Source organism: Leptosomus discolor, chromosome 4, assembly GCF_034619465.1.
Source record: "Leptosomus discolor isolate bLepDis1 chromosome 4, bLepDis1.hap2, whole genome shotgun sequence".
NCBI classification, from domain to species: Eukaryota; Metazoa; Chordata; class Aves; order Leptosomiformes; family Leptosomidae; genus Leptosomus; species Leptosomus discolor.
Window position 1 is genome coordinate 40,720,531 of NC_141394.1, and position 25,764 is coordinate 40,746,294.

A 25,764-nucleotide genomic window follows, 5' to 3' on the forward strand; every position below is an offset into this window, starting at 1 on the left:
AAACATCAGAAGTTATGGGAAGAAGAGGAATATGAAACGTATGAAAAAGCAAGGAAAGATATTTACTATTAACAGACTGAATCTTACTCTGTAGGACAGTTTTGTAATTATAACCTGCAATGTATCAGCCACCTACAACTAACACATTCCATTAGGCTCAAACATTAGCTTACCTTTTATATTTTCAGATACATTTTACAACCACAAATTCGTTTCAGTTTTACAAGGGTAGTTGATTCTTGTCCACTCACCTGCTCCACTCCGTCTGGTGCTCATTTCTGCGACATAGCTCCACTCATTCGTATTAGCATCATAGCATTCCACTGAACTAAGGCACTGACGTGACGCCCCATCATAGCCACCAACAGCATACAGTTTACCTAGAAGGGTAACCAACAGAAACTCACAAATTTCTGATGCACGCAGACTATACTGGTACACAGGATGAGGGGAAGTCATTGTTCAGCTAATAATCAATACTTGTCATCAATCAGTTATTGAACTTCTATTTTTTAAATAGTTTAAGATAGTACTCTATAGTTCTTGTCATTTTTAGGATGTAAAAGACAGACAGTGTCTAACAAGAACAATGCAAGACAAAAGATTTTGAATTGCCTAGCTGAACTGCAAAGGTACTTTACCCCGTTTTTAATTAAGAATTGTTCAAAAGCAAGCTAATTCAAGTATGTCCAACACTGGAAGCTTGCAAATAGGCTTCCTAGAAACAACAAAAATTCAGATGGAAATTACTTGTACAGTCTGCATTTTCAGATCAGAGAGAGCAGTGGTTCCTATGCAGTTAAAACACACACCTAAAACTGTTTTAAGACCCAAAAGCCAGCCCAGGTCTGCATTTTGCAAGCGACATCCAGGCTATTCACCACTAAGCTGCCTTGAAAGTTGGCAGTTTTCCTGGCACTGTCCTTGAGATCATCCCCAGCGTGCAGCCAGCAAAGTCAGCCACAGATGACAGAGTTGACAAGACTGCAGTGCTATATCACTAAAGACCAAATTATAAGGTCATCACTTCAGTAATCGGGGTCTCTAGCTTTGCTGACAAGTGTGACCTAGAGTGTGCATGCTTAGTGAGCTTTTCCTCAGTTTGGCTCAGGCATAGCTGAAGCTCTGAAAGAAATTTAACACAACTATGCTAAAAGCTGGTCAAAACCAAGTAGAACAATTATGTATTGTTCATACTGTTTAAATTACAAGGTTGAGCAAAAAACATAAATCTGAAGTATATTTTCATACTGCGTGAGAAAAGGTAGTAGGGTAAATGACTGCATTTCCCCCCTTCTTGTTTTTAGTATCATTTGTCAGCTTACCTCCAACAACACCTACACCAACACTACTTCTTCTTGTGTTCATTGGAGCTACATGAAACCACTCATTACTCTTTAAGTTGTAAACTTCAACTGATGATAAACCTATGAAGACAATATAACATTATTTTCTCTATAAATCTAGGTGCAACATACTGTCTACCTTCTGGAAAATTCTTCATATCTGAAAATTCAAATTATTTCATTTTAAGGACTGTTAACTACTGTGCAAAAGGCACAACTGATGTCCTTTAGGTAGCCAACTACAGTCAACCCATTCTTGGTGTCTGAAAATGGGAAAATTAATAAAAGCTTCTGTGGAACTCTGAAAAGTTCTTCCCTGGATTTTTTTTTTCTTTCTTTTTAATGAACTCACAATACTCTCTGCTACATCTGCTTCAGTAATAGTTATTAAGGAGAAGGATCACCTCTGCACAAATAGTTTAATGCATCTGTCAGGTGAATGAACAGTGTATGTCCAAAGCCTTCCCACAGGTCAGAGAAAGCTGTCTGTAATCCTGTTCACAGTACACAAAAATGCAGAGATATATTTAATATGCAAACAGGACAAGAGACCAGGTAGCTTTCCTGCTCACATCTTTCATGAGTGACTTCCTCTGACTACAGAAGGAATACTGAAAGGGAACTTGTCAAAGATTCACTAGTCGTTAAGCCTAAACTCTTAGATGGGAGCAAACTGTCCACTGCTCAGGTAGAAGGACGTGAGCATTAAAGCATGTTCCACACCACAAGGTGCCAGGCTACCCTCAGCTTGGTTTCATCACAGCTTCCAGCAAAGACACGTTCAAATTTGATACAATTACGTCAAGAGTAGTCAATGCTAATCAGCAGCATATAAAGGCAAAAATACCTGTACTCCCATCAAATCCACCCACAGCATAAAGAAGGCCATTTAATACAGCAGCTCCCAGGGTGCTTCTCCTGTCTTGCATATTGGCAACACTCGTCCACTGGTCCTTCACCGGATCATAGGAATCTACTGTGCGAACTCTCAAAGAGCCATTGAAACCACCAACAGCATAAACCATGCCTCCCATGTACACCATTCCTAGAGCAGGGAAACGGGGAGGAAAGAAGAGTGTTTTAATCTGTCAATTAATTGTACTCCTACAATACAATTAATTGTATTCCCGCTGCCCTAAGTATGCAGATACTTGACACAATTTACAGTACTCACTAGACTATCAGGCTTTCAACAGTGTCCTAGAGCCACGCTTCATTCAGATTAAGCACTAAAAGTCCTGACACTTTTTGTTACTAGTAGCTCACGCTTCTGAATACCATGCTTGCTGAATTTCTTCTTGCTTAGATATTTCAGGCTTTAAGACCACAGTTTCACAGTTTTAGTATCGGTTGGTCACTTCACGTTCTTCGTCTCATTTAATAATAGCGTATTTTAATAGTAAAAAAATCCCTCATTATAGTGCAGTAATATTTAAATGTATTTATCCTCTGTATCTATGGCAGGTAATGAAGCAGTTTGTTCTAGAGATTATAAACTCAAGCACAAATTAAGTTATTGAACGTGTATTGTTCCAGATTAGCAAGTAATTAAAATTTTAAGGATGATCACTGAATTCAAGGCTTAGCACTTCTCCGACACATCTCTTCAGTACTGTTCCAAAGAACATACGATGCTTTATATGGACACTGAAATTCTGAAGGATTACCAAATGCAACAAAAAATCATTTACCTGCTCTACATCTTCTGGAAGGCAATTCAGCCACCTGATGCCAGCGTTCTTCTTTAAAATCATAGCATTCAACACTGCGAATTGCCTTTGGTGCCTGTCCTCCAACTACCATCATCAACTAAAAGGGAGATTATAATATTTATTTATAATTTTCATATGAGAGCACCAGAAAGATCAGAAAAGTGTTAAAAAATAAACCAAGCCTCTGTACAAGAAATAATTAAAGGATGGTTCTCCTAAATAATAAATCTGAGTCTGGTAACTAGGGAAAATTAATTTTTTTAAAAACACATGCAAATTGTAATCATCCAGAGGAAATATCTGAGATAGAAAAGCAGGAAGCAGTTAGAGTCTAAGTAGAGCTCCCATGAACAGGGCAAATCCTGACATATCTTCACATCCTACTCTGACCTCAGGTATGAGAAATCAACATCTACGATGTCCAATGGAACTGTGACCATCCATCACAGAACAGCCTTATCTGGTTCCTTTGAAAGAAATGTGTTAAAACTGCTGAATGGAATCTCGTCTTCCATTACTGCAGTTGCCATAACTGTACTATGAGAAAACTTCTTTACTTCATTGGAAAGAAGATAGTATCTGATGTTTGTTCTGTTTTCTTCTTCTAAAATGAATAAAAGACTGTATTTCACTAAAAATTGAAGAAATGCCCCAACTCAGAAGCATCATTCTTTGTTAGGGGGTGTTTTTGGCCATTATTTTTAAGGAAACAGGCTTACTTCCTCCATAACACCAGGGCTATAATCTTGTATTTCTCAAATGCTGAAGAACTTACTAAAAACCCCTTTTTTTTGGGGGGAGGTATGCATGGGGAGGGTAGGTGGGAGACTAAAACATCTGTATCACAAGTAGTAGGGCATATAAAGCTAATCACTTGTTACAATATAATTCCAGTACAAAAATTTTTACTGGAATACCTCAAGTGATGGTCATGTTCTCATGAAATCTCTTAAAATGGAGTTTGAAGAAATAAGTACATTGGAAAAATAAGGGTCTTACTTTTGGAAGGCTAGCAGGTGTTCTCAATTTTGTTCGAGTGCTTTTCATCAACGCTCGTTGCTCAGTTGGCAGCAAGTGATACTTCATAGCTTCAATGAGGTAATCTTTACAAGCACTGCTGTTCTTAACCAGTATTTCTTCTTCAACTCTCTGTTAATTAACAGAAGTTTAACAATGTCTGAGCATGTTAAGGAAGTAAAACAAAATAGCAATCTGAAATGTAACAAAGCCTGTGTTATATCACTCAAATGCAGATTACTCTGATTTTTTAGACTGTAGTTAACCACAGACACAAATTTATGTGACAGTAATATGCAGTCACTGAAAAAAAAGGTTGATTCTCTTAATTAGTAAGTAGAAGAATCAGTGTTAGGCAAGGTAAATCACTTCCTCACAATCAAGCACATTTCTTGACTTTTCAAATACAGAGAGTACAGAACACTTTGGGAAGGGGGCGAGGAGGTGCAGGGGGTGGAGAAGAATACAACAAATTAGTAAACCACTCCACAACAGTAAGAAACCACAGCAGCAAAACAAAACAAAAACCCACAAAAGCAAAACAAAAAAACCCACCAAAACAACCCACACAAAGTGCAGGAAATTTGTATCACAAAACCAGAATTTTTAAAATAAACACCTACCAACGTGCTACTACACCTACTAACCTATGCTAACAGTGAATTGATATTTTCAATCTTAAATATTTGACCTGACACCTAAATATTCAAAGTGATTGTATAAATTTTGAAAAAAATGTATTATATCTGAACCAGGTAAAGAAGCAAGTCCTAACCAACTCAGATTCAATTCTGAAATTTAAAATTCATTTATGAAAAGAAGTGTTGTATCAGATAGTGTATTAAAAATTAAAGCTAACCTGGTCTCAGCTAATCAAATCATTCAGATTACTAGAGCAGCATGACAAGTAGTCAGCCAAACAGGTAAATTACTTATATATGATATCCTCTATGTGACAATCACTCATTTGACTGTGCATGTGTGTGTGCGTGCACGTGCATATGTAATGGTGGCTGTCTGTTTATTTTTACTATCAGTAACACACTACATTACACTGTTGTTTAACTTTAAAATTATCCATCTGGCATTAAAAAAATAAACTGAAATGTTCACATGCAGAAGAATTAGTATTCCTTTTTGCTTACCTGAACTAAATATTCGCGGGAAAGCAAAGGCAGCCGAACATGCTCCATCAGGCGTGCCATTAGCTCCTGCCTTACATCTTTGTCATGGTTTACCCATGCTATCACTGCTTCAAATACCTTCCAGGAAACAAACAAATGCAAGTCCCTTGACTTACAAATTCAGTAGTATGAAAATACCAGTGTGCCTCCAAAACCAGTTTTTGCTTATACTAAAATTCCTAACATGAGAAAAGACAACAGCAGTTACAGCTCCCATTATCTCCATTTCTACTCACTACAAAATTTGAAGATGCAGCGGCTACTCTTTTTTCATATCACTCCTCTACTGGTGTTTCAAGGATAGTTGCGCTACATTGACAAAACGCACACAATTTCATTGATACCGAAAATCCAACAGAATTATGTAAACAAGCAACACAGCAGCAGGGATATTATAATCCTCATACTTTTCTTCCTTTCTTGGAAGATCTACCTGCCACATGATCATTCATATGACTTAGAATCATTTGGTCTTACTAGGAGAAGCAATCCCAAGCCTAGTTTCTCCTCTATTACACAGCAGCTCATCATACACTAGAGCATTAAAACCCTAATTATACCCCACAAAGCAGCATCACATGTATCAAAGTCAGTAATAAAACCAGAACTTTAGGGTATTATGGGAACAGCAACATGACTTTGCTAGTTGCAGTTTAAGCAGATAGTTATCAGATTCAAAGTTTCAAAAAGGCTTTAACATGAAACACAACCTAGCCACACAAATCAGTATTCAAATATGGTTTTGAATGCAATTTAGCCTCATTTGAACAGAAGTGTTAGTACAACTATATACCCCTTAGAAAAAAGAGAACCGACATATTTTAAATTGATGGATTAAAAAATTAATACATCTACAACCTGAAAAATATCAGAGGTTCAGAGAGATGCACTGGGCTCGCTGAAGATCACAGTTTCAAAAATTGCTTTAAAAGAATAAATCTAGCTAATGGTGTACCAACGAATATTTAAACTCAAGTTTGGTTATACCAAGCTACCTAGCCATCCCCTTTGCAACACACATTTGTTCAGTTAGGCTAAACAGCCCATATACATAACAGAGTTTTAATACCTTTGTGGGACTGCTGATGTTAAAGTTAATAGGTGGGATACACTTCCTCTTCAAACTACTATTTTTGAGTTAGTTATCCCTTGTTAAACCAAACTCCTGTGTATGTGACTCACAGCATGTGTTCTGTTTGTTCTGCTTGAACACAAGAAGGAATTTCCATTTAGTTTAGTTTCTATTTTTTCAAAGAACAACGGGTTATGTGTTTTAATAAAGTTTTAGGATTTTTTTTAAGAGTTGAGATTTATTTTCAATATCAGACTGACAAAGCTTTTGGGAAAAAGCCTTGATACTTTTGAGAAAAATTCTTTAAACATGAGCACTACACATGCTTAATTTCAGTAAGGAAACAATGCATCCAAACAAGCATACAAGAGCAGTAAGAGCAAGCTTGCTGTCTCACCCAAAAGGATTAAAAAGTATACTGAGATACAGATGGTCTTACCTTCTCTTCTGAGGCAATTGTGAGTTTGTCACTGGATATAAGACTGCACACCTGCTCTACACCAAGATTGAGGTATTCTTCACTAAGTACGACATCAGAAAAGTGCTGTTCTGTTTGGAAGAAAAGTAGTACTCTAATATACAGTGGTGTTAAGTGTATCCCACAACAAGCATTAAAGCAGCAGAAGAAAAATAGAGGAAAACAAGTCAACATGCATGCAAATTTGTTATACCTAGAAGCAATACCTTAACTTAAAATATTTTATATAGGTTAAGGCTTGGTATCACAAATACCTTTTATATTTAAACGCTCTTAAAAATAATTGAAATATTAAAACACATGATACTAAAAGTAGCAATCATAGCAATTTAACATTTTCAGCATTGCTTCATCTCAATACTTGACCCTGACAATTACTTGCATCTTATTTTGCTTATTTTGTACACACAAATACAGCAAAAAAGATTCCAGAAAAAGAATATGCCCTCTATGCTGTTGGCAAACATGGTTTAAACCTGCAGTTCAGCATGAACAATGGCTGATTCATTAGAACTGACCAGCAGTTTTGCAATCTAATGTAGGTCAAATCAAACAACAAGTCTGGATCCTGTTGCATCTCTCAGAGCTTCTCCAAGGTCATAAAAATACTATGTAACACAATCTCTACAACCTGTAGAAGATGTGTAGCTTTTTCTCAGCATTTTTTTAATGCCTCAACATAAACAAAAATGACGAAATTCAATGTTTTAGGTGTAGAACCAGACATTTTCTTTTAATATAGAGCATGCATCTTTACCAAGTTGTCATTCAGTTATTCAGTTGTCCTCTCCCTTCCTTATAATTGCTGTGTAAGCCATTGAGTTGCTTAAAAATTAGCTCCAAACAGTTAATTGTTATTTTTCCCCTCTTCAGCTATTTGTAACAGAAGTTAGAAAGGACAACTGTTACTGGTAACTGAAGAATTCACTCAAAATTAGAATAAGAAAAGGTCATCAAACATATTCAAAGTATATAATTTTTTTAAGCCTTTTCTATCACTCCACTAGTGTTACTATAGTTAAGACCCCACAGCTGACAAACTGTCTTAAGCAGTTAAACAAGAATTAAAGAATGCTGAATGGTTCCAGATCAAGAAGTCTAAATTTTTCAGATCAACTTTGCAGGGTACAACACCTTTTTTTGCACTGTACTAAAGATCAGAAAGCACAAAGAGAAATCTTACACAGTATAATTCTTGTCCTTTATCTAGTTCAGCATCCCATTCCTTGAAACAGGCAGCACAAATCGCTTCAGATGAAAGTCCAAGAATATATATGAAAAGTGTGATAATAAAACTTCCTCCCATAAAGGTCTCACTATAACCATGAAAGATTAGAGATTGGTAGCCAGAAGGATGATATTTTACCTTAAACACATTTTACTAAACAATGAGTTTAATGAGATACAGTCCAGTCCCCTTGAATCTTGTTAAATTCTTGACTTTAATACCTTCCTATAGTAATAACACCACACACCAAAAAAAAAAAAAAAAAGGCCCCACATCTAAATTTAACAGTCAGTTTACCATTAATCAGTTTTCAATTAATATCCCCATGTTCTAATGCTGAATATGACAGGGAAAGCCGCAATGTGTCTACTCAAAATCACTCATTATTCTATGTTCCTTTTTAGCCTTCATCTCTATTTAAAGTAGACAGTTCTCACCTTCTCAGGTCCTCATCCTACCAGCATTTTCATTCATGCAATCGTCATCACTACAAGTCCCTCCAATCCTGCAGCATTCTCTTATGATGGACACATAGTATTTTCTGCTGTATTTCAGGCAACAGGAGAGAATGGATGAGGAGAAATACTATCGATTTTTATAACACCACCACTACACTTCCACTCCTTACAAATCTTTACGTCTATTTGCTTTTCAGACTACAAATATGCAGTTTCTTAAGATGAAGTAGAATTTTCTGGGGTACACTTGCTGAAATAAGCATCTGATGAATTTTATTATTTGCGTATGGCAAATAGAAATTGAGAAAGGTAATTTTCACAAATTAGTTTTGATAAACTCCAAATTTCAAGTGACAGTGGCATAAAACAGCATGCCTGACTGTACTCAGAAGCTGACTTAGGAGGCGAGGAGGAAGGGGAAGTCCCACTCATCTGAATCTCAAACACATCTGAGGTGCTGAAGCCTTGTTCACTTTCCCTTGAGAAGGCTGATCCAACAATGTATCCCATCCAACAGGATACCTTGCAAACTAGAAATACCCAGTTGATTTCATATACTCACATTCAAAAGCTTTGCTTTTTAACAGTTGATTTAGATTTACGACATGCTCTAAATAGGAAGAGGTCTAGCCTCTAAACCAGAAGAGTAAAAGCTGAGAATTTTCAAAGCAATACGAATGAATGTGAGGCTGTCTCCTGTTTTCATGCCAGGAAGAGAACTGTAGAAGAAAATCTGAAAAAATAGACAGTACTTGAACAAAACCAGACTGTTTTACTGGATGTCAGCCTCTGTGCTTAAAACATAAAACAAGGCACACGGCCAAGAGAAGAAAGAAGAGCGGAAAAAAAAAAAAAGAAGAAATTAAAACAAACTACTCAGTCAACAGCTACAGCTCAGGTTCTCAAGTAATACCTGGAAATGAATCCTCAGCTGAATGAATTATAGAAAAAAGAGAAATAGGAGAGCAGATTGCTATATAAATTTTAGTCATCAAAAAAAAGAGGTAAGGTGAATCACTTGCCTCTTAAGAACCAGATCTCTTGTTGCCAAGGAGACCAGCCTGACTGATAGATAACCTTTTGGCAGAAGCCAACTGAAATTACAGCTAAATGGATTATCCAAAATAATTAGAAACTGAAAAAGAACAAGGAAATGCAAAACCACCAATTAAATCTGCCAATGGCAATTTATCTAAAGCTGTTTAAGTGTTGAAGACAGAAGGCATTATTTTATTATATATAAAAATAACGCTTATGAAATTCAAACTTTATGCTTCCTTTTAACAAAAAGGATATCAGCATCTTTGAAACTCTTAGTACTGAATCATAATATTTCAAAAATCCCACTTAGATCCTCTTCTTCCAATAATTATGACAGAAAAATAGTATTGGGAGTATGTGTACTTTTTTGCCTTCTGGGTTAGGATCTGTATTATCCTATATTATTGCACATATCCTGAAAGCTTTGATAATCTGGAGATATTAACAACAAATATCATGAAATTTACGCCATGGTTATTTTGTGCATCTGTCCCCTGCAAAATCTCAAACTAGCTTGGTTTTTGTTTGTTGCATTAGGTAACATACTACTTTCTTCATGAACGTCTCTTAGCTAAGCAAACAGATAGAACTATCTGGCTGGAAGTTTTCATAAGAGAATAAAATACTACTTTTTTTTTTTCCAAATCAGAATTTTCCACACAGTGTGCAACTGACAAATTTGTATTGGAATCCTGCCCCACTTCTTGTCACTTTACACAGACATTGAAGCCAGCTGGCTCCAGAGTCAGGCAGCCTGGAAACAAGCTGGCTTAGGAGCTGCAGAGGCTTGGCTCCCAAATTCCCACTTCCTAAGCAAGCAGAACCCTACTTCTGTATTACACTAAAATCTGCCTTTAAAAAAAAAAAACTCCCTTCCATTTTAGGACATTTCTAAAATATCTGTTCCAATTGCATATGAAAAACAGATTTTTCACATTTTTGCAACTGATAGAGACAGATTCTATCTGAATAGCTAAAGATCTGTCCTTGTCTGCCCTGTACCAGTAGGATGGGGCTTCAGCTTCAGGGGCAAACTAAAAGGACAAAAGGGAAGTTCTTAACGACATGGAAGGCGTTTTGTTAGTAACAAAATGTTTGGAAGTACAATAAATGATCCCAGCATAGTGAGGACAAGAAAGTAACAGGAGCTGTAAATGTACCACTTTTTAGTATTTTTCATTATGAGTCTGGAGATGTGTATTATACATACACACAGCAGCAGTAAGCACTTGACCTCTTATGGAGCAGATCACCTTGAATGCCATCACATGGCACGTACTGGACAACCAGGTGATAAGGCCCAGTCAGCATGGGTTTATGAAAGACAGGTCCTGCTTGACTAACTTGATCCCCTTCTATGACAAGGTGACCTGCCAAAGAATGAGGGAAAGACTGTGGATGTTGTCTACCTAGACTTTAGTAAAGCTTTTGACACAGTTTCCTGCAGCGTTCTCCTGGAGAAATTGACTGCTTATGGCTTGGGTGGACGTATGCTTCGCTGGGTAAAAAACTGGCTGGATGGCCAAGCCCAAAGAGTTGTGCTGAATGGAACTGAATCCAGTTGGTGGATGGTTACAAGCGGTGTTCGCCAGGGCTCAGTATTGGGGCCAGTTCTGTTTAATATCTTTATCAATGATCTAGACGAGGGGTTCAAGCACACAGTCAGTAAATTTGCAGATGACACCAAGCTGGTGGGAGTGTTGACCTGCTGCAGGGTAGGAAGGCTCTACAGAGGGAACTGGACAGGCTGGATCAAGGAGACAAGGCCAATGCTATGAGGTTTAACAAGGCCAAGTGCCAGGTCCTGCACTTGGATCACCACAACCCCAGAGTGGCTAGAAAGCTGCCCAGCAGAAAAGGACCAGAGGGTGCTGGTTGTCAGCTGACTGAACATGAGCCAGCAGTGTGCCCAGGTAGCCAAAAAGGCCAACAGCATCCTGGCCTGTACCAGAAACAGTGTGGCCAGCAGGAGTAGCGAAGTGATCGTGCCCCTGTACTTGGCGCTGGTGAGGCTGCACCTCAAATACAGTGTGCAGTTTTGGGCCCCTCACTGCAAGAAAGACCTTGAGGTGCTGCAGCGTGTCCAGAGAAGGGCAGTGAAGCTGGTGAAGAAGCTGGAGCACAAGTCTTATGAGGAGCAGCTGAGGGAATTGGGGTTGTTTAGCCTGGAGAAAAGTAGGCTGAGGGGAGACTTTGTCACTCTCTACAGCCACCTGAAAGGAGGTTGTAGTGAGGTGGGGGTCAGGCTCTTCTTCCAAGTAACCAGCAATAGGACAAGAGGAAATGGCTTCAAGTTGTGCCAGTGGAGGTTTAGATTGGATACTTGCAAAAATTTCTTCACTGAACAGGTTGTCAACCATTGGAACAGGCTGCCCAGGGAAGTGGTTGAGTCACTATCTCTGGAGGTATTTAAAAAGATATGTAGACATGATGCTTACATACCTACAGTGAGACCTTCTTTGGCTTAATTGCCTTTACTAAACGGAATAAACAGGTACAGAAGGAAAGGTCTGCTGAAGTTCTCTCAGATGAAAAACCTTTCAGAGAATCACAGTGGTCAAAAATAAAAGACTGTAACGCATCTTCTCCTTTATGTTTTATGCCAGTGGCTGTTGTCAGTATTTGCCTCTGTGTATGAAATTACTGAAGACTGCCTAAATTTCTGTTCCATCATTAATAGGCTTCAGTCATTTTCTAACATTTTTCTAAGGTGTTACAGCAGCTGATGACACTTAATATCCATTTCCAAAAATCTTTTTAATATTTTGTACACTTTCTTTACCCAAAGATCTTCCCAAAGCCACATATGATAAACACGGGCAGAGCTTATCAGTGCAGATAGAAAAAGTAAAAAAAGGTTCATATTTCCTAGATCTTTTCATGGCAGTAATCCAATGTCTATCAGACTGTGTAACAAAATATCACAATTAAACATCTCGAGTCTCATGTCTTTTGTCTGGTTTAGGCCAACTATTTCTATTCCACAAACCAGACGATTATTTTTTTTCACAAATTAAATGGAGTACCTCAATCTTTCTGATGTGATAATGCTACAAAACCAGCTGGAACCTTCTGGAAACTTAGCTTCCTTCTAAACTAATAACCTCTTGTTTTACAGCAGTGGGGAGCATGGGAGCTTGGAAAGCTCTGAGCCTTATGTTCAGTTAAAAGAACAATGACAATTTCCAAAGCAGATGAAACAAAAATATTTACCAAGAAATAGTTTTTAAACTACTTTTTTTGAAATTCCCACATGTTATGGTTTCTGACTTGGGACAAAATGTCTTTGCTAATAACCTAACATAAAGCACTGGTCAAGCCTTATTACAGAGACATAAACACAAGCTCTGACAGTTGAAGAACCAGCAGAAGCTAAACGTTGCAAAATCAGATTTAAAAATATATATATATGATTTACTTGTCAATTTTATGCTTCAATAACTGCTTTGGAGAACACCATGAAATTCATAGCAGCCAAGGTAACAGCAGCGTAGCAACAGACGTTGCTACTCAGAATAGAATCATAAGAACGATTCTGCTAACTACATCCTTTCAATCTCATGCATACAAATGTACACAAGAATAGCCTACAGAAGACATACATGCTTCCAGGTCTAGTCAGGGCTCAAAGTTTTAAACTCAGCGCACCAGAATTGAGGTCGCTGCATCCCACAGTTCAGTACAACAGAGCAATCCCTGCTTCACAACACATGCCAGGATCCCCTAACAAAAGTTTCTTCAACACCTTCTCAGCATGATGCTAAAAGCCAAGAAGGTTTGCTGTGTAAAGCTGGTCCTCAAAAGACACTTGACTTCCACAGGTAATTCAATGTTTCCAAACCCCACACCAGCCGATACGGTGAGTGGAAGTACATTATTATTCTTTGGTTACAACTAAGAAATATGTGAAGGCCTAAGCACTGAGCATGTGCGTGTCTGGTTCAAGATGGCATACTCCTCATGAAAAGGCTTTACCATCTATCTTCAGGTTGTACATAACATTACAACAACTGTAAAATGCACCGTATTCTTGGGAAAAAATTGTTATTTTGTTAACCTCCCCTAAGACTACATAAAATGTATCCTAGCCTAAACCTGAGGACAGACGAGCAGCACCCATGCTGCATACTCTTCATAGGAACCCTCACGCAGGAAGGATGAGATGTTTCAGCTGTACGTAGTCTCTGACTGTGCAAGTGTGACAAGACCCGGAGCAGGGCTGATTTCTGCAACATCATGAGAACAAGTTACACCTCAAAGTTTAACTGCAACAGATGCTCATTCCAAGTAATCTGTAGTAACTGTCCATTATTTCAGATCTCTCCAAAGGCATCACAGATGCATATAAATGACTCTCCTAAATTACAGAAATCTCACACCATGCTACAGGAGGACCAACCCCACCATAGGATTATGAAGCCCCAATTTTAATGAAAGTTGAGTTTTCACTCCCACTGGAAGGAAGTTCCAGATTTTCACTTTTCTAATAACATCTGATCTACATCAGCATCCATTTGTTTTTATGCTATGATTGTCTATTAGCAGAAGTATCTCCCTGCTTCTTCTTCCTAAATATAAAATAGCAAGTGTAACAAAAGAAAGGCTGGAAGAAGTTAAACATCCAAATGCTTTCCATTTTCTCTAGCAGGGAGATATTTTCACTGATTTTTCAATCTAATAATCCTCTTCTGTACCTATTCTAGCTTCTGGAGCCTTAAATCCAAAACGTCTGCTCCTGGGAGTTCAGCACTCTGTGATTCTGAAAAGGCACAACCACCTATCTTTGGCTCAGACTTTTGAGAAAATTTTTTTCAGTTGTAAGAAATAGCCTTGATAAAGTACAAAGAGCCATTCAAGATAAAAAGGGGGTGTGTGTGTGCACGCGCGTGTGTGTGGAGCTATGATGCCTGACATACACGCAATAAGAAGCTTGAAAATTCAAGAGGAAAAACATTGACCTCAAAAGGTATAGAACTATACAGAAGAAAACCAGGGAGTCAGCAGACAGAAATCCAGCAAGACTGATGATCAGCCCGTTCCAAGGAGAAATGAAGGCAAACCCCTCCTCCCTGTGTGGTTTTACCAGGAATGCCGAGCATGCTGGTGGCTCAGCCTAGTAGCTTACATGTCCCCGCGACGACCAAGCAGCTTTCTTCTCATTTTCACTTCTCTGCACCCTGCTTGCAGAGTCTCTCTGAGTACAGCAAAAGATGCCTGAACAAAATAACCCTGAGAGGGAGGGTTACAAGTTGGACACAGTTCCTGTGCTCTCAAACACATTTAACAAATACTGCACTCAAGGTCTTGTCAGGGTCTTAGATCTTATATTTCTAGAAAGTAATCTATATGAATATTAGCTTCAACTACTAAACTGAACAAAGATTGTTTAGAAGAAACTGAAGTAGTTTAGAAGTTACTAAGGCATAGTCAGAATAGAAGTTGGAAAAAAATAATTTAAAATTCAAAATCAAGTAAGAGCTATATCAAAATGTGTTCCCTAAAACACTAAATACCTGAACATTAACTCTAGTTAACAAAAGTATGCCTTGCTTCCTATCGCATAAGAGGTCAAAAATATGATAGCTTTTTGGATTTGATATTATATTACCCAAAGACAAAAAGATTTAGTTAAAACTTTGCATAGCAGTCTAAATACAGTTATCACAAAGTCAGTCACATACACATTAGAAATTCTCCAGTAAGGTATGCATTACAAAGCTAGTACTTTCAAAAACAACCTGAATAGCTTTCAAATTTTTTTAATTGGTATATAAATAATTTGCATACAATTGCACTACATTAAAAGCTTCTGAGTATGGCTGATTTGTATACAGCAGTTTCACACTTAAGACAGCAAGCAGGGATTCTGTTGACAACACTGCAAAAGTTTGCTGCAATTCTGGTTTTTCCTAAAACATCCATTCTTGATAGAGACACTATAATCTCCTGGAAGCGAGTTAAAAAAAAAAAAAAAATCTACACTGGAAAACAGATTTCCTAAAAATTAAGACAACTGAAAGCATTCACAAAAATCCTTCTTTTTATCAGGTCTAAAATTACTCAAGGCAATAACTAAGCAATGGAACACCCAGCCAGCAACTAAGCATCACGCAGGCACTCGCTCACTCCTGTGCCTTTGCAGTGGGATGGGGAAAAGAATCAAAAAAAAGTAGTAAAACTCATGGGTTGAGGTAAGAACGATTTAATAACTAAAATAAAACATCATCATCATCATCATCATCATCATCATAATAATAAATCTATAATAATAATAGTAATTAAAAGGAATATTAAAAAAAAAAGAGAGAGAGAACACCAAAACACAAGAAAAGAAGTGATGCACAATGCAATTGATCACCACCCACTGAGCCTGCAGCGATCTGCCCCTCCTGGCCAGTTCCCCCCAGTTTATACACTGAGCATGACGTTCTGTGGTATGGAACATCCCTTTGGCTAGTTCGGGTCAGCTGTCCTGGCTGTGCTCCCTCCCAGATCCTTGTGCACCTGCTCACTGGCAGAGCATGGGAAAAACCTTAGCTTGAGCACTACTCAGCAACCACTAAAACATCACCCTGTTACCAGCATTATTCTCAAACTAAATCCGAAACACAGCACTGTACCAGCTACTAGGAAGAAAATTAACTCTATCCCAGCCGAAACCAGGATAAAAGGCTATTATTTGGACCTAGACATATGAATTGAAGCACTTAGTGCTCTATTTCAGGAAGATTTTCAGTTCTAACTCTGTACTATCTATTAATGATGTTGATTGGTCACTGTACTTTTTAGAAAAGTTATGAAATGCAATGCAATCAGATGAATTTTTTCTGCAGCCTTATCAGGATATTTTGGGTTTAAGTCTTTTTTCTGTATTGCTCTCATACTAAGACCGACAGTGCTAGGGATTAAGGAGAGCAGCGCAGAGAGTACAGTCCAATGAAATAGCTTGTACCCTGACTATGCACAGTATATTTATCTCAAGAGTAAGAACAGAGTGTGCATTGCTTTAAAATTCACCACACAGATATGGTTAAAACACAGTAGGAGTTGAGCTGGCAGCTCGTGGTACAGGCCAGCAAGACTCCAAGAATACGATGACAAAAAGGGAAGCACAGACAAGGAAAGTGCTTTCTAGAGGAACCTGATAGAAATGCAAGGTGGTTTGATTATGGAGAAAAGAGAAGGTTAGTTAAAAGCACAAAAGTAGTAGAAAGAGATATGAAATAAAGAGAGTCAAGTGAGGGTAATTCTGCTGAACTGGAAAAGCCAAGGATGAGAGGCTGAAAGAGTCCAGTGCAGAGCCACAGAGATGATGAAGGGGGTGGAACATCTCCATTATGAGGAAAGGCTGAGGGAGCTGGGTCTCTGTAGCTTGGAGGAGACTGAGGGGTGACCTCATACATGTTTAGAAATACGTAAAGGGCGAATGCCAGGAGGATGGAGCCGGGCTCTTCCCAGTGATGTTCAGCGATAGGACAAGAGGCAATGGGTGCAAGCTGGAGCACAGGAGGTTCCACATTAACATAAGGAAAATTTTTTTCACTGTGAGGGTGACAGAGCACTGGAACAGGCTGCCCAGAGAGGTTGTGGAATCTCCTTCCCTGGAGACATTCAAAACTCGCCTGGACGCGTTCCTGTGTGATCTACTCTAGGTGGTCCTGCTCTGGCAGGGGGGTTGGACTAGATGATCTTTCAAGGTCCTTTCCAACCCCTAACATTCTGTGATCCAGAGGGAAAAGGAATATTGCAGAGTAGTAAAGTTACCTTAGCAGACAGAGAGGAATTTATGTGAGAGACAGATTTACATTGCAGCAAAAGGGAAACATGATGTAAGAGAGATTTGGTATGGAGAGAAGAAACAAAAAACAGAGGAACACACAACTAAGTAGTTGAGAAAAAATGGTGGAGGAGAGTTAAAGTTGTCAAGTTTATGAATCTGAATGACTGGGAGAACACTGAAGTCACCAGTGACAGAGGAAGATAGCGAGAAGGGAAAGACGTTTAGATGGAAAGCAGTTCAGTTTTGCTGAACCTGAAGAAGAAATGAAACATCCAAGAGACACTGAAAAGACAGGAAAAGATCTGTGATTGGGCAGATAGTGTAAGATGCACGTAAGGAGGCACACCTGAGAGTCACTCTCAACCTCTGACAACCTGTGACTTTGTAGTTTCCAAACAAATTAGTCCTACTCTCTGAATATTCACTGCCAAAGCTCTAATCAAAATATACTGCTTTGCTGGCTAGTAAGTTAAACCCTATGAAAGCGGGTTTTTTGTTCACTACGAAAAGCTTCCATTAAAAAGTAATTCCTCAGTGTAACCTCTTCAGTCTTGACTCAAACATCAAGACCCAAAGGCATTCTACATACAAAAGAACAGTAAGATCATTGCTACTTGAACAAATTAAAAGCCTTAGTTTTGGTTACAGTGTTAGGCTACAAATTTACAATCTTACACAATGTTTTGCTTACTTTTTAGTAATCTACGTTATGCAACCTTTCTTGGCATCAAGAGCAGACAAACAAGGTTTTAATCCATTACGTTAAAGATTACCAGTTTAGTAATACTTTCACTGAAACTACGTGTATATCAATTTCCAACAGCAGAAAAGTATTTGGAATATAAAGGAGGGGAAAAAAAGTATTTTCGCCTTCACAGAATCATAGAAACGTAAGCTAGAGAGAACTTCACATCATCTAGTTTTGCATAGATGTGATTTAGATCAACCTAAACCGTAAGTTAGTGTAATCAGTTTTTTACAGCTGCCTAACAGCGGAGAGTCTGTAACTTCCACAGACAGCTTGCCTGATCTGTGTTACTTTCACAGTTAGATTTTTCCTTAATATATGAAATTACTTTTAAAATACCTCACAAATTAAGCTTATTCATTCTCAGTCAATTTTACGCACAGGAAGATTTGCACTCCTTCTCATGCTCCTAGCCTTTTAGTTTCTTGACTGAAAGGACTCTCTTCTTTCACCGTCTTTGTCATAGCGCATCCTGTTTTCTTAATACGTTCATGTTAGACTTTCATGGATTCACTTCAGCTTGTTTGCATCTATCTTAAAGTTCCATTCAGCATTCTTTTACCTGAGGCCTCACCAGCATCAAGAAAAAGGGATAATTGTTCTCCTTTGTCCTCCCCATACAACACTACTGTTACTTCACCACAGAATCAGAATTGCTTTTTCATTCACAACAGCAAGCAAAATGAGAACCTAATATTCAAAACTGTCAAGACTTGACATGAGCCAGTCAAGTCTTACAGATATGAATAACACACTCCAAGATGACCATGATAATGTACTTTTAGTAATAAAATTAAGAAATCCATGAACACTTTTTTCAGAAAAAGAATGAGAAACAATCCAACACACTTTACAGGGAAAGTAGAATTTTGTTGGTTGAGCCATACAGTTAGAAGAGGCATCTCTATCTACTTTGTGTCAAGGTAGAAGAATGAGATTACAAGTACCCTTTAGAGTAAGAAATTTCAAGTCTTGGGATAGATGAGTAGGATTTGCAGCAGACAAGCTGATAACACAATACTCATGGTAGGTTTGTTTCTTAGCCAGTATAGCACAGTGGCGACAGATAGCACCCCACCCCATGCCCTTGTCTTATTTCTTCCCCCAGGTACTTCCTACAGACTTTGGCTTGTGGCAGTTGCCAGAATTTTAATTCTTCTTTCGAGATTTTCTCCCTTAAGGGACTGTTCAAAATGTTAAAACAGCAACCTAGTTTCCTTCTGGATTACAAATTGCTTGGACCATGTGTGACCCTGATAGGCTGTGAAGATTCTGCCCCTTTGTTCTTACTGTAACTATGTTCCAGCCAGGAGACTTTATTTCTCATAAATATATTCATATCAAATGCATTCTTCATCAGAAGACAACTCTGCAACATCCTGGATAAAATTTGGTTTCTTCTGGGTGGGGCTGGGTAAGCATGGAACTCGTATGTGTGTATACCCCCCCCCACAAATACCAAGCTATATGCTATACTAATAACTTGCCTGCATATGTGTTGGCCTTGTTCAAGAGGTCTGTGCATGCATGCATGTCAGCAAAAGCACGAATCCCCAAGCAGTTGATAGGATGAAGCTGGGATTCCAAAAATTCACAGCAAGTTCTTTTCACATCCTGCAGTTGCAAAAGACCAGCTGCTGGGAGCAGTACCTGTAAGAAGCAACAGGTGGTTAATACCCCAATTCAATTCTGAGCTTATACAAGAGTATTCTCAATATTAATAAAGAAAACAAAATAATCCATTAAAAAATTAAGACTAAAACAGAGAGGAAAATTTCAGCATTATGTGACTGAAGAACTTAAACCCCAACATTAGCGTGATTTTACCTCCCTGCAAATACCATTTAAGAATGAAAATAACAAGCAACATCTCTACCACCTGGTTCACTGGGAAATCATTCCATAGATTATAATTCTCACACTTCATGTAAACTCTTCCCAATATTCATTCACGAGTTCCCTTGTTACTGTTCCCAACACTCCATAACAACACCTCATTTTCAAACCTCCAGCATTAGATATTTCTTTAAATCAAAGTTTTCTAGACCACGACAGAATATGTATATCTTATTTGCATGCAAGCACTGCACATTGTACCACTTTTTAGCATCAGTAATAAGCATCTTTATGCAACTGATTCCAGTAAGGACTCAAATTCAGCTTCCAAAGAAGTCTGTGACCTTCTTGGAAGAATGACAGTTCAGGCACTTAAAAGCCTGAGCACATAGAATATTTCATAACTCATTAAAAATCCCTATCAGTAAGGAATTAGGTAAATGACATTTGTCCTTCAACTGTCACAAAGCAAGGAAAAAGTAAAGAAGAATTTAAAAACCTGTACAACATTCACTTTATTTGACCACTAAAACATAAATATGAGGTTTAGGTGAACTATAATTGTGCCTCTGAGTGAAATTCCATATTGCTATCTACAATTTCTTCTTCACAATATTTTCATTTTCTGTGCCTTTGACAGTTATTTTAATGAGACATCTATTTTAGAACATTCAAGTGTGAAATTAATGTTAGCTTGCATCTTCGGGGATGACAACAGGCAAGATTTTAACATGGAAATCTTGCAACTGTTCAATTGCATATAGAGAACACATATACTGTAGGCTGCATCAGTAACAAGCAAGCAAAACACACCAAAAACAATGTCTGCACTGCTCTTGTTAATGTTTGCTTTTCATTTAAACAATTATTTGGGTAGAATTGGAGAGACAAACAAGAAGAAAACTGGAAGAATAAAGAGAGAGCTGGAAGAGCAGAGTATAACAATTAGGAACCTCTATAACACCACACGAAAGATGCTGAATATACTACTTTATTACTCTTTGGAAGAATTTTTAGTCTAAGAAACTTTAGAATCAAATATTTGCCATCATCTCTGTGAGTATCTGTTTACTTGGCTTCTAAAGAGCTACTGATGGCGTTTACTCTTTAGATTTTTTTCTTGAAATAAAACTTAATTATAACCCAAATTAAAACAAAAAGAACTTCAGGTGATACAACCTTGTAAAGCTAATGTCTGCTTTAAGCTTATTTTTTTGGTCCTGCTTCTACTATTTATGACTGTTCCTCTCCCTTGCACTTGCCATATATGAAGCCTGCTTGAAAACCATCTTTCTGTTCCTCAAGATACTAATCCCTAATTTGAAGCAATAATCCACTATAGCATCTGTTTTACACATTTGGCTATCAGTGTAGACAGCAAAAAGGAAGGACCATACATTTAACAAGAGTTTGCTTTGAATATCAACCTTAATGAGAGTGAAATGAAGGAAAAAGACAAATGTGATTGCAGAGATACAGACTGCTGCTAGGCAAAATAACTAAAAACTAGTTTAAATCTTACACAATCCTTGAAAATATCAAATAAGTCTAACAAAATAAATGGAGAACTGTATGTAATCGGCGCAGATGTCAGTCACAATTTAAAGCAAATTTAGTAAGCTTAAAGGTTACTAAAGTACAGTGAACTCATTTTAACATATGTTTATGAAAATGTGAAGATAATACTAGTAATACAATTTCTGTTACTAGAACTGCAGTATGATGAGATGCAACAGTAAGTAGGTATTTCATTTGACAGTGAAGTCTAGGATAGGATATGATCATGAAATTACATACCAAAAATTAAGGCTACAAATCTAATACAAGTATTTATTTAAACAGCTTGTCCCAATGAAGCAAACATTTCACACCTGCTTACAAATTCAGTAACTGATTCAAGCACAGTCCTAGATAATTGCAGGCATGTTATCAGTATAGTTGAGCAAATAACTCTGAGAACAATCCTTGACTGCTTAAATGAATTCAGTAGAAAAACATGTAAAATAATCATGAAATCAGTAAACAAAATTGAAAGGTGAAATTTGAGAATGGTATGCAAAAAAGAATTTAAGATTTGTATGCACAGTCACAGAGACACTTGCTCACTCATATGAACAGTAAAGCAATATTACAAGAACTAGAAGATCACTCTTCATTATGGGAAATTAACATCAGTTCTTAAAACATTGTAAATGAGTTTGTAAATTTACAGATTTCAATACATTTTAGTTATCAGACAATAAGACATTTAAATCTATTTTTTTTTTGTGTATTCTGCTACTAAAAAGAGAGGTAAAGTGCATCAAATTTATCCCCACTGAAATTATACATTGGAGTTTGGTTACTAGGCAACAAGAGCTGTGATAAAATATAGCTATTTCCATTTGTACCTATAGAACTGTTAGCCTGGATGCTGTAACAAACAGTTTTATCACAGGCAGTTTCACTCTGCTGAAGCCAGGGACAGAATGACGCAGCGGGGGTGGGGAAACCCAAACTTCTCTCAGAAAACCCTATATTAATACTGCAGTGCAGATTCAGTTTAACTGCTGCCGACTCTAAACTGGTATGCTACAGCTCAGATTTATTTCCAAAAATAGCCAGTAGAGGGTACTCTAACTTTCCTTTAAAGATCAAAACTACCTTAATATGCAAACCGCTTTGTATTGCAAGAAACACAAAGGGGGGGGGGGGGGAATCATCTCCAATTACTCAATTACTTATTCCATGAAAACATATCCTCATCACAGTGCTTGTTGTTTTTATAATCAAAGAAACCGAACAGATTATTATTACAGATGGCAAGTAAGAAATTACGTATTCTCTTTTTTGTGTCAAAGTCGTGGTGATGAATCTTGGAATGACTGCTACGTTTCCTAGAACAGATCATTTAACCCTTACAAGTCTTTAAAGACTATTCCCTGGTTATCTCCTCCTGGTTCTCCCTCTTGCAGTGACACTCCTATTCCCAAAGCTGTGTGCACCTGTCATGCCTAATACCTTTCCAACCTCACTGAGACAAAAAGGGCTGTGACACATACAAGTATTTATTTTAAAATCCACCTGCAGGGTCAGCTGCACAGTCAGTGGGGATCCACTTAAGACCCTAAACTCGGGTCCCTGTTTTCACTGGAGCAGATTCAAGTGCTTCAAAAATAACACAGCTAGATCATCAACCCGTATCTGAGGCTGCTGCCCTCTCTTGTGGCCCTTCGGACACATGCCAAGAGTGTGTTGAGGGCTGAAGGTACTGGTGTTCCTGCAGCTTTTCTCTCTCTTTTTTTTACCCAGACAGTATCAAGACGCTGTTCACTCTTGTGCAGCTGGACATACTTACCTCATGTGACCAAAACATACATGTACTGAGCTCTGAGGCGAGGTGTGGCCGGTACAGGCAGGCAACTCTGGTTACGAGTGACCCACCAGTCCATAAGGAACATGTTTACAACAGTGTCCAGGAAGATACAGCCTGCATAACTGGCCAACAAACCCCTACAATGGAAGAGTGCTCAGAGGAGATAGGCGAGGCTGATGAACTCAGGAAAGAAATGAGCACCAAGTGGCGTAAAGAAAGCTGAACTTACCTCAACACCATGCTTACAGAAGGGTAAAAACCTTTGGTTTAGATATATGGCTGTATCAGTGAGCAATCAGGTTGTGTAAACAGCCTCCTCTAAGATAATTAGTAGAGCATAATATCTTCCCCAGCTAGCCAGAGCAGCAGGAAGAGAGGTATATACACGTGGCTCAGCCCAACACAAAGTATAAAAACTGAACAACCAACAGAAGGAGCTCTGAAGGGAGAAACAGGCTTGAGCTGGCTTTAGCCCACATATTCCTTCCTGGTGAACTGGGGATGCCCAGCATCCCAACAGTGGGAATATAGAGACCAGTAATGAGAATCACTTTTGCATGGTGATCCAGATGTATATTGCAATTGCTATACCGTGCTTGTGTTGTGATTTCAGTATATTGCTGTGTCTCTCTGCTAAATCAAAACACAGCACTATGTAGCTTCCAAGTATCTTCAAGTCAGTAAATTTTATATGAAACATTAAACTGTCCTTGTGGACTACCTAGAAGCTGGTCAGAGAATCTGCCCTGGAGCACCTCCACACCAGACAAGGGAGTTCATCCTAACCAAAGGCTGCCAGATGACCTAAGAGGCATCCCTTCACAGTATATTTGTTTCACAAAGTTCAGTGCCACACTTCCCTTCATACGACTCCTTGCTCCCACAAGCTGGTACCACTTTATGCAACACAAGCTTTTATTAACTGCCCTGCTGGTTGAGCCTGGAGGAACAAGCCCAAGTGGAAGGAGCCATCAAGATAATCAGAGGGCTGGAGCATGTGATACTACAAGGAGAGGCAAAACCTGAATTTGTTCAGCCATAAAAGAGAAGACAAAGGGGAGATCTTATTACAGTGCACACCTATCTAATGGGATGGTAGAGGAGAGTGAGCTAGACTGTTTTTGAAGATGCATAGCAGTGGGACAAGAGGCAAGTAGGAACACAGGAAAATCTGAGTGGAAAAAAAAGAGTTCGGTTGGGTTTTGTTATTTTGTGGTAGTTATTTGTTTTTTTTAAACCACAAGGGTGGTTAAGCCCTGGAACAGGTTGCCCCAAGAAGCTGCAGAATATCCACATTTAGAGATATTCAAAATTCAGTGGACAGATGCCTCAACCTGCTTTAACTGGACCTGCTTTTAAAAAGTTCAATTCAAAGTTAAATTTAAACTGATTAAAGCTTTCAGCCTGCTGATTTAAATCAATTTGATCTGGTAATTTTATAGCAATCCACGCTATCATCTTTACACTGTCTTTGTACTGATAAGATTTTCTTAGCCAGAACATATTGTACTACCTGCAGTATGAAGATGCTTAGAGCAATATTTTCGTCTCCACCATTTTTAAATTTCCTAGAATTTCTTTATTTAAGAAAAGAAATATCTTTATTCAAGATTTCTGTCATGAATTCTTGCCCAAATTCATATTCATGTCCACCAACAATGCATTAAGATCAGTATAACATCAATATGAACATAATGAAACATATTGCAGGTTTTGGGAACAAGATTCCACAGCATAAACAAACCCAAAATTTCTCAGAACATTAAAGTACTTCGCAAGCAAATAAGCCAATAAAAATCAAAGCATGCCAAAGTATGCCAAGAGAATGGAATAATGTGCTGCCTAAAACAGAAAAAAATCATTCTTTATCACATGGAGAGGAAAGAAAACAAATCTGTAACATTAGGAACGAGACTAACCTAGGCAAGCAGATGTGTGAGAATCCAAATGCAGTACAATGCAACATAGAAGTACACAGGAGAGAGCAAGTTACATCCTTGCTAATTGCAGATAGTCTGTATTTTTTGTTACAACATTAGAGTGAAATCAATTTCAGAGAGCAGCAGGTATGCTAATGGCTGTTATAAAACAAATCTTGAGGAAATACAGTAAAGTTTATTCTCTGTTTCTAAGGTTTAAATAACCATTTCATCAAACTAAACTCCTTCACTTGCTATTTATACTATCATGGCATAAGGAAGAAGGAAATGAAAATAATGGTCAAAGATCATCCAAATTATCTTATTTTTTTATTCTCATCCCCATGCATCTGTGCTGTAATTAAAACTGTGTTTGTAACTGAAGCGTAGTCTAAGTTCTAGTGAAATCATTCAGCACTGCATTGAAATTATGCTATTTGGGAGTATGCATACAAAAACACTAAAATAGATACAAATATTTTAACACTTGCATCTGTGGAATAAAATGTAGAAGTTTCAATTTTGGAAAATTCAACCCTGCCAGCATTTCTATATGAATAACATGTTCAAGTTAAGTGCACTGTTCCAGT

The 25,764-nt window shown here is 38.0% G+C and overlaps 1 protein-coding gene across 1 annotated transcript in view; it reads right to left on the reverse strand.

Annotated features, from left to right (window-relative positions):
• The window catches only part of KLHL2 (kelch like family member 2), a 62,205-nt gene that overhangs the window by 6,075 nt on the left and 30,366 nt on the right, over positions 1-25,764 (reverse strand). Inside the window, exons 5-12 of the mRNA XM_086464768.1 lie at positions 19,552-19,714; positions 6,771-6,880; positions 5,221-5,337; positions 4,058-4,207; positions 3,038-3,155; positions 2,194-2,391; positions 1,326-1,427; positions 252-380 (exon numbers count right to left, since the gene is read on the reverse strand). Of these exons, the coding sequence (XP_086320894.1) occupies positions 252-380; positions 1,326-1,427; positions 2,194-2,391; positions 3,038-3,155; positions 4,058-4,207; positions 5,221-5,337; positions 6,771-6,880; positions 19,552-19,714 (1,087 nt within the window). The remainder of the gene's footprint in view (positions 1-251; positions 381-1,325; positions 1,428-2,193; positions 2,392-3,037; positions 3,156-4,057; positions 4,208-5,220; positions 5,338-6,770; positions 6,881-19,551; positions 19,715-25,764) is intronic.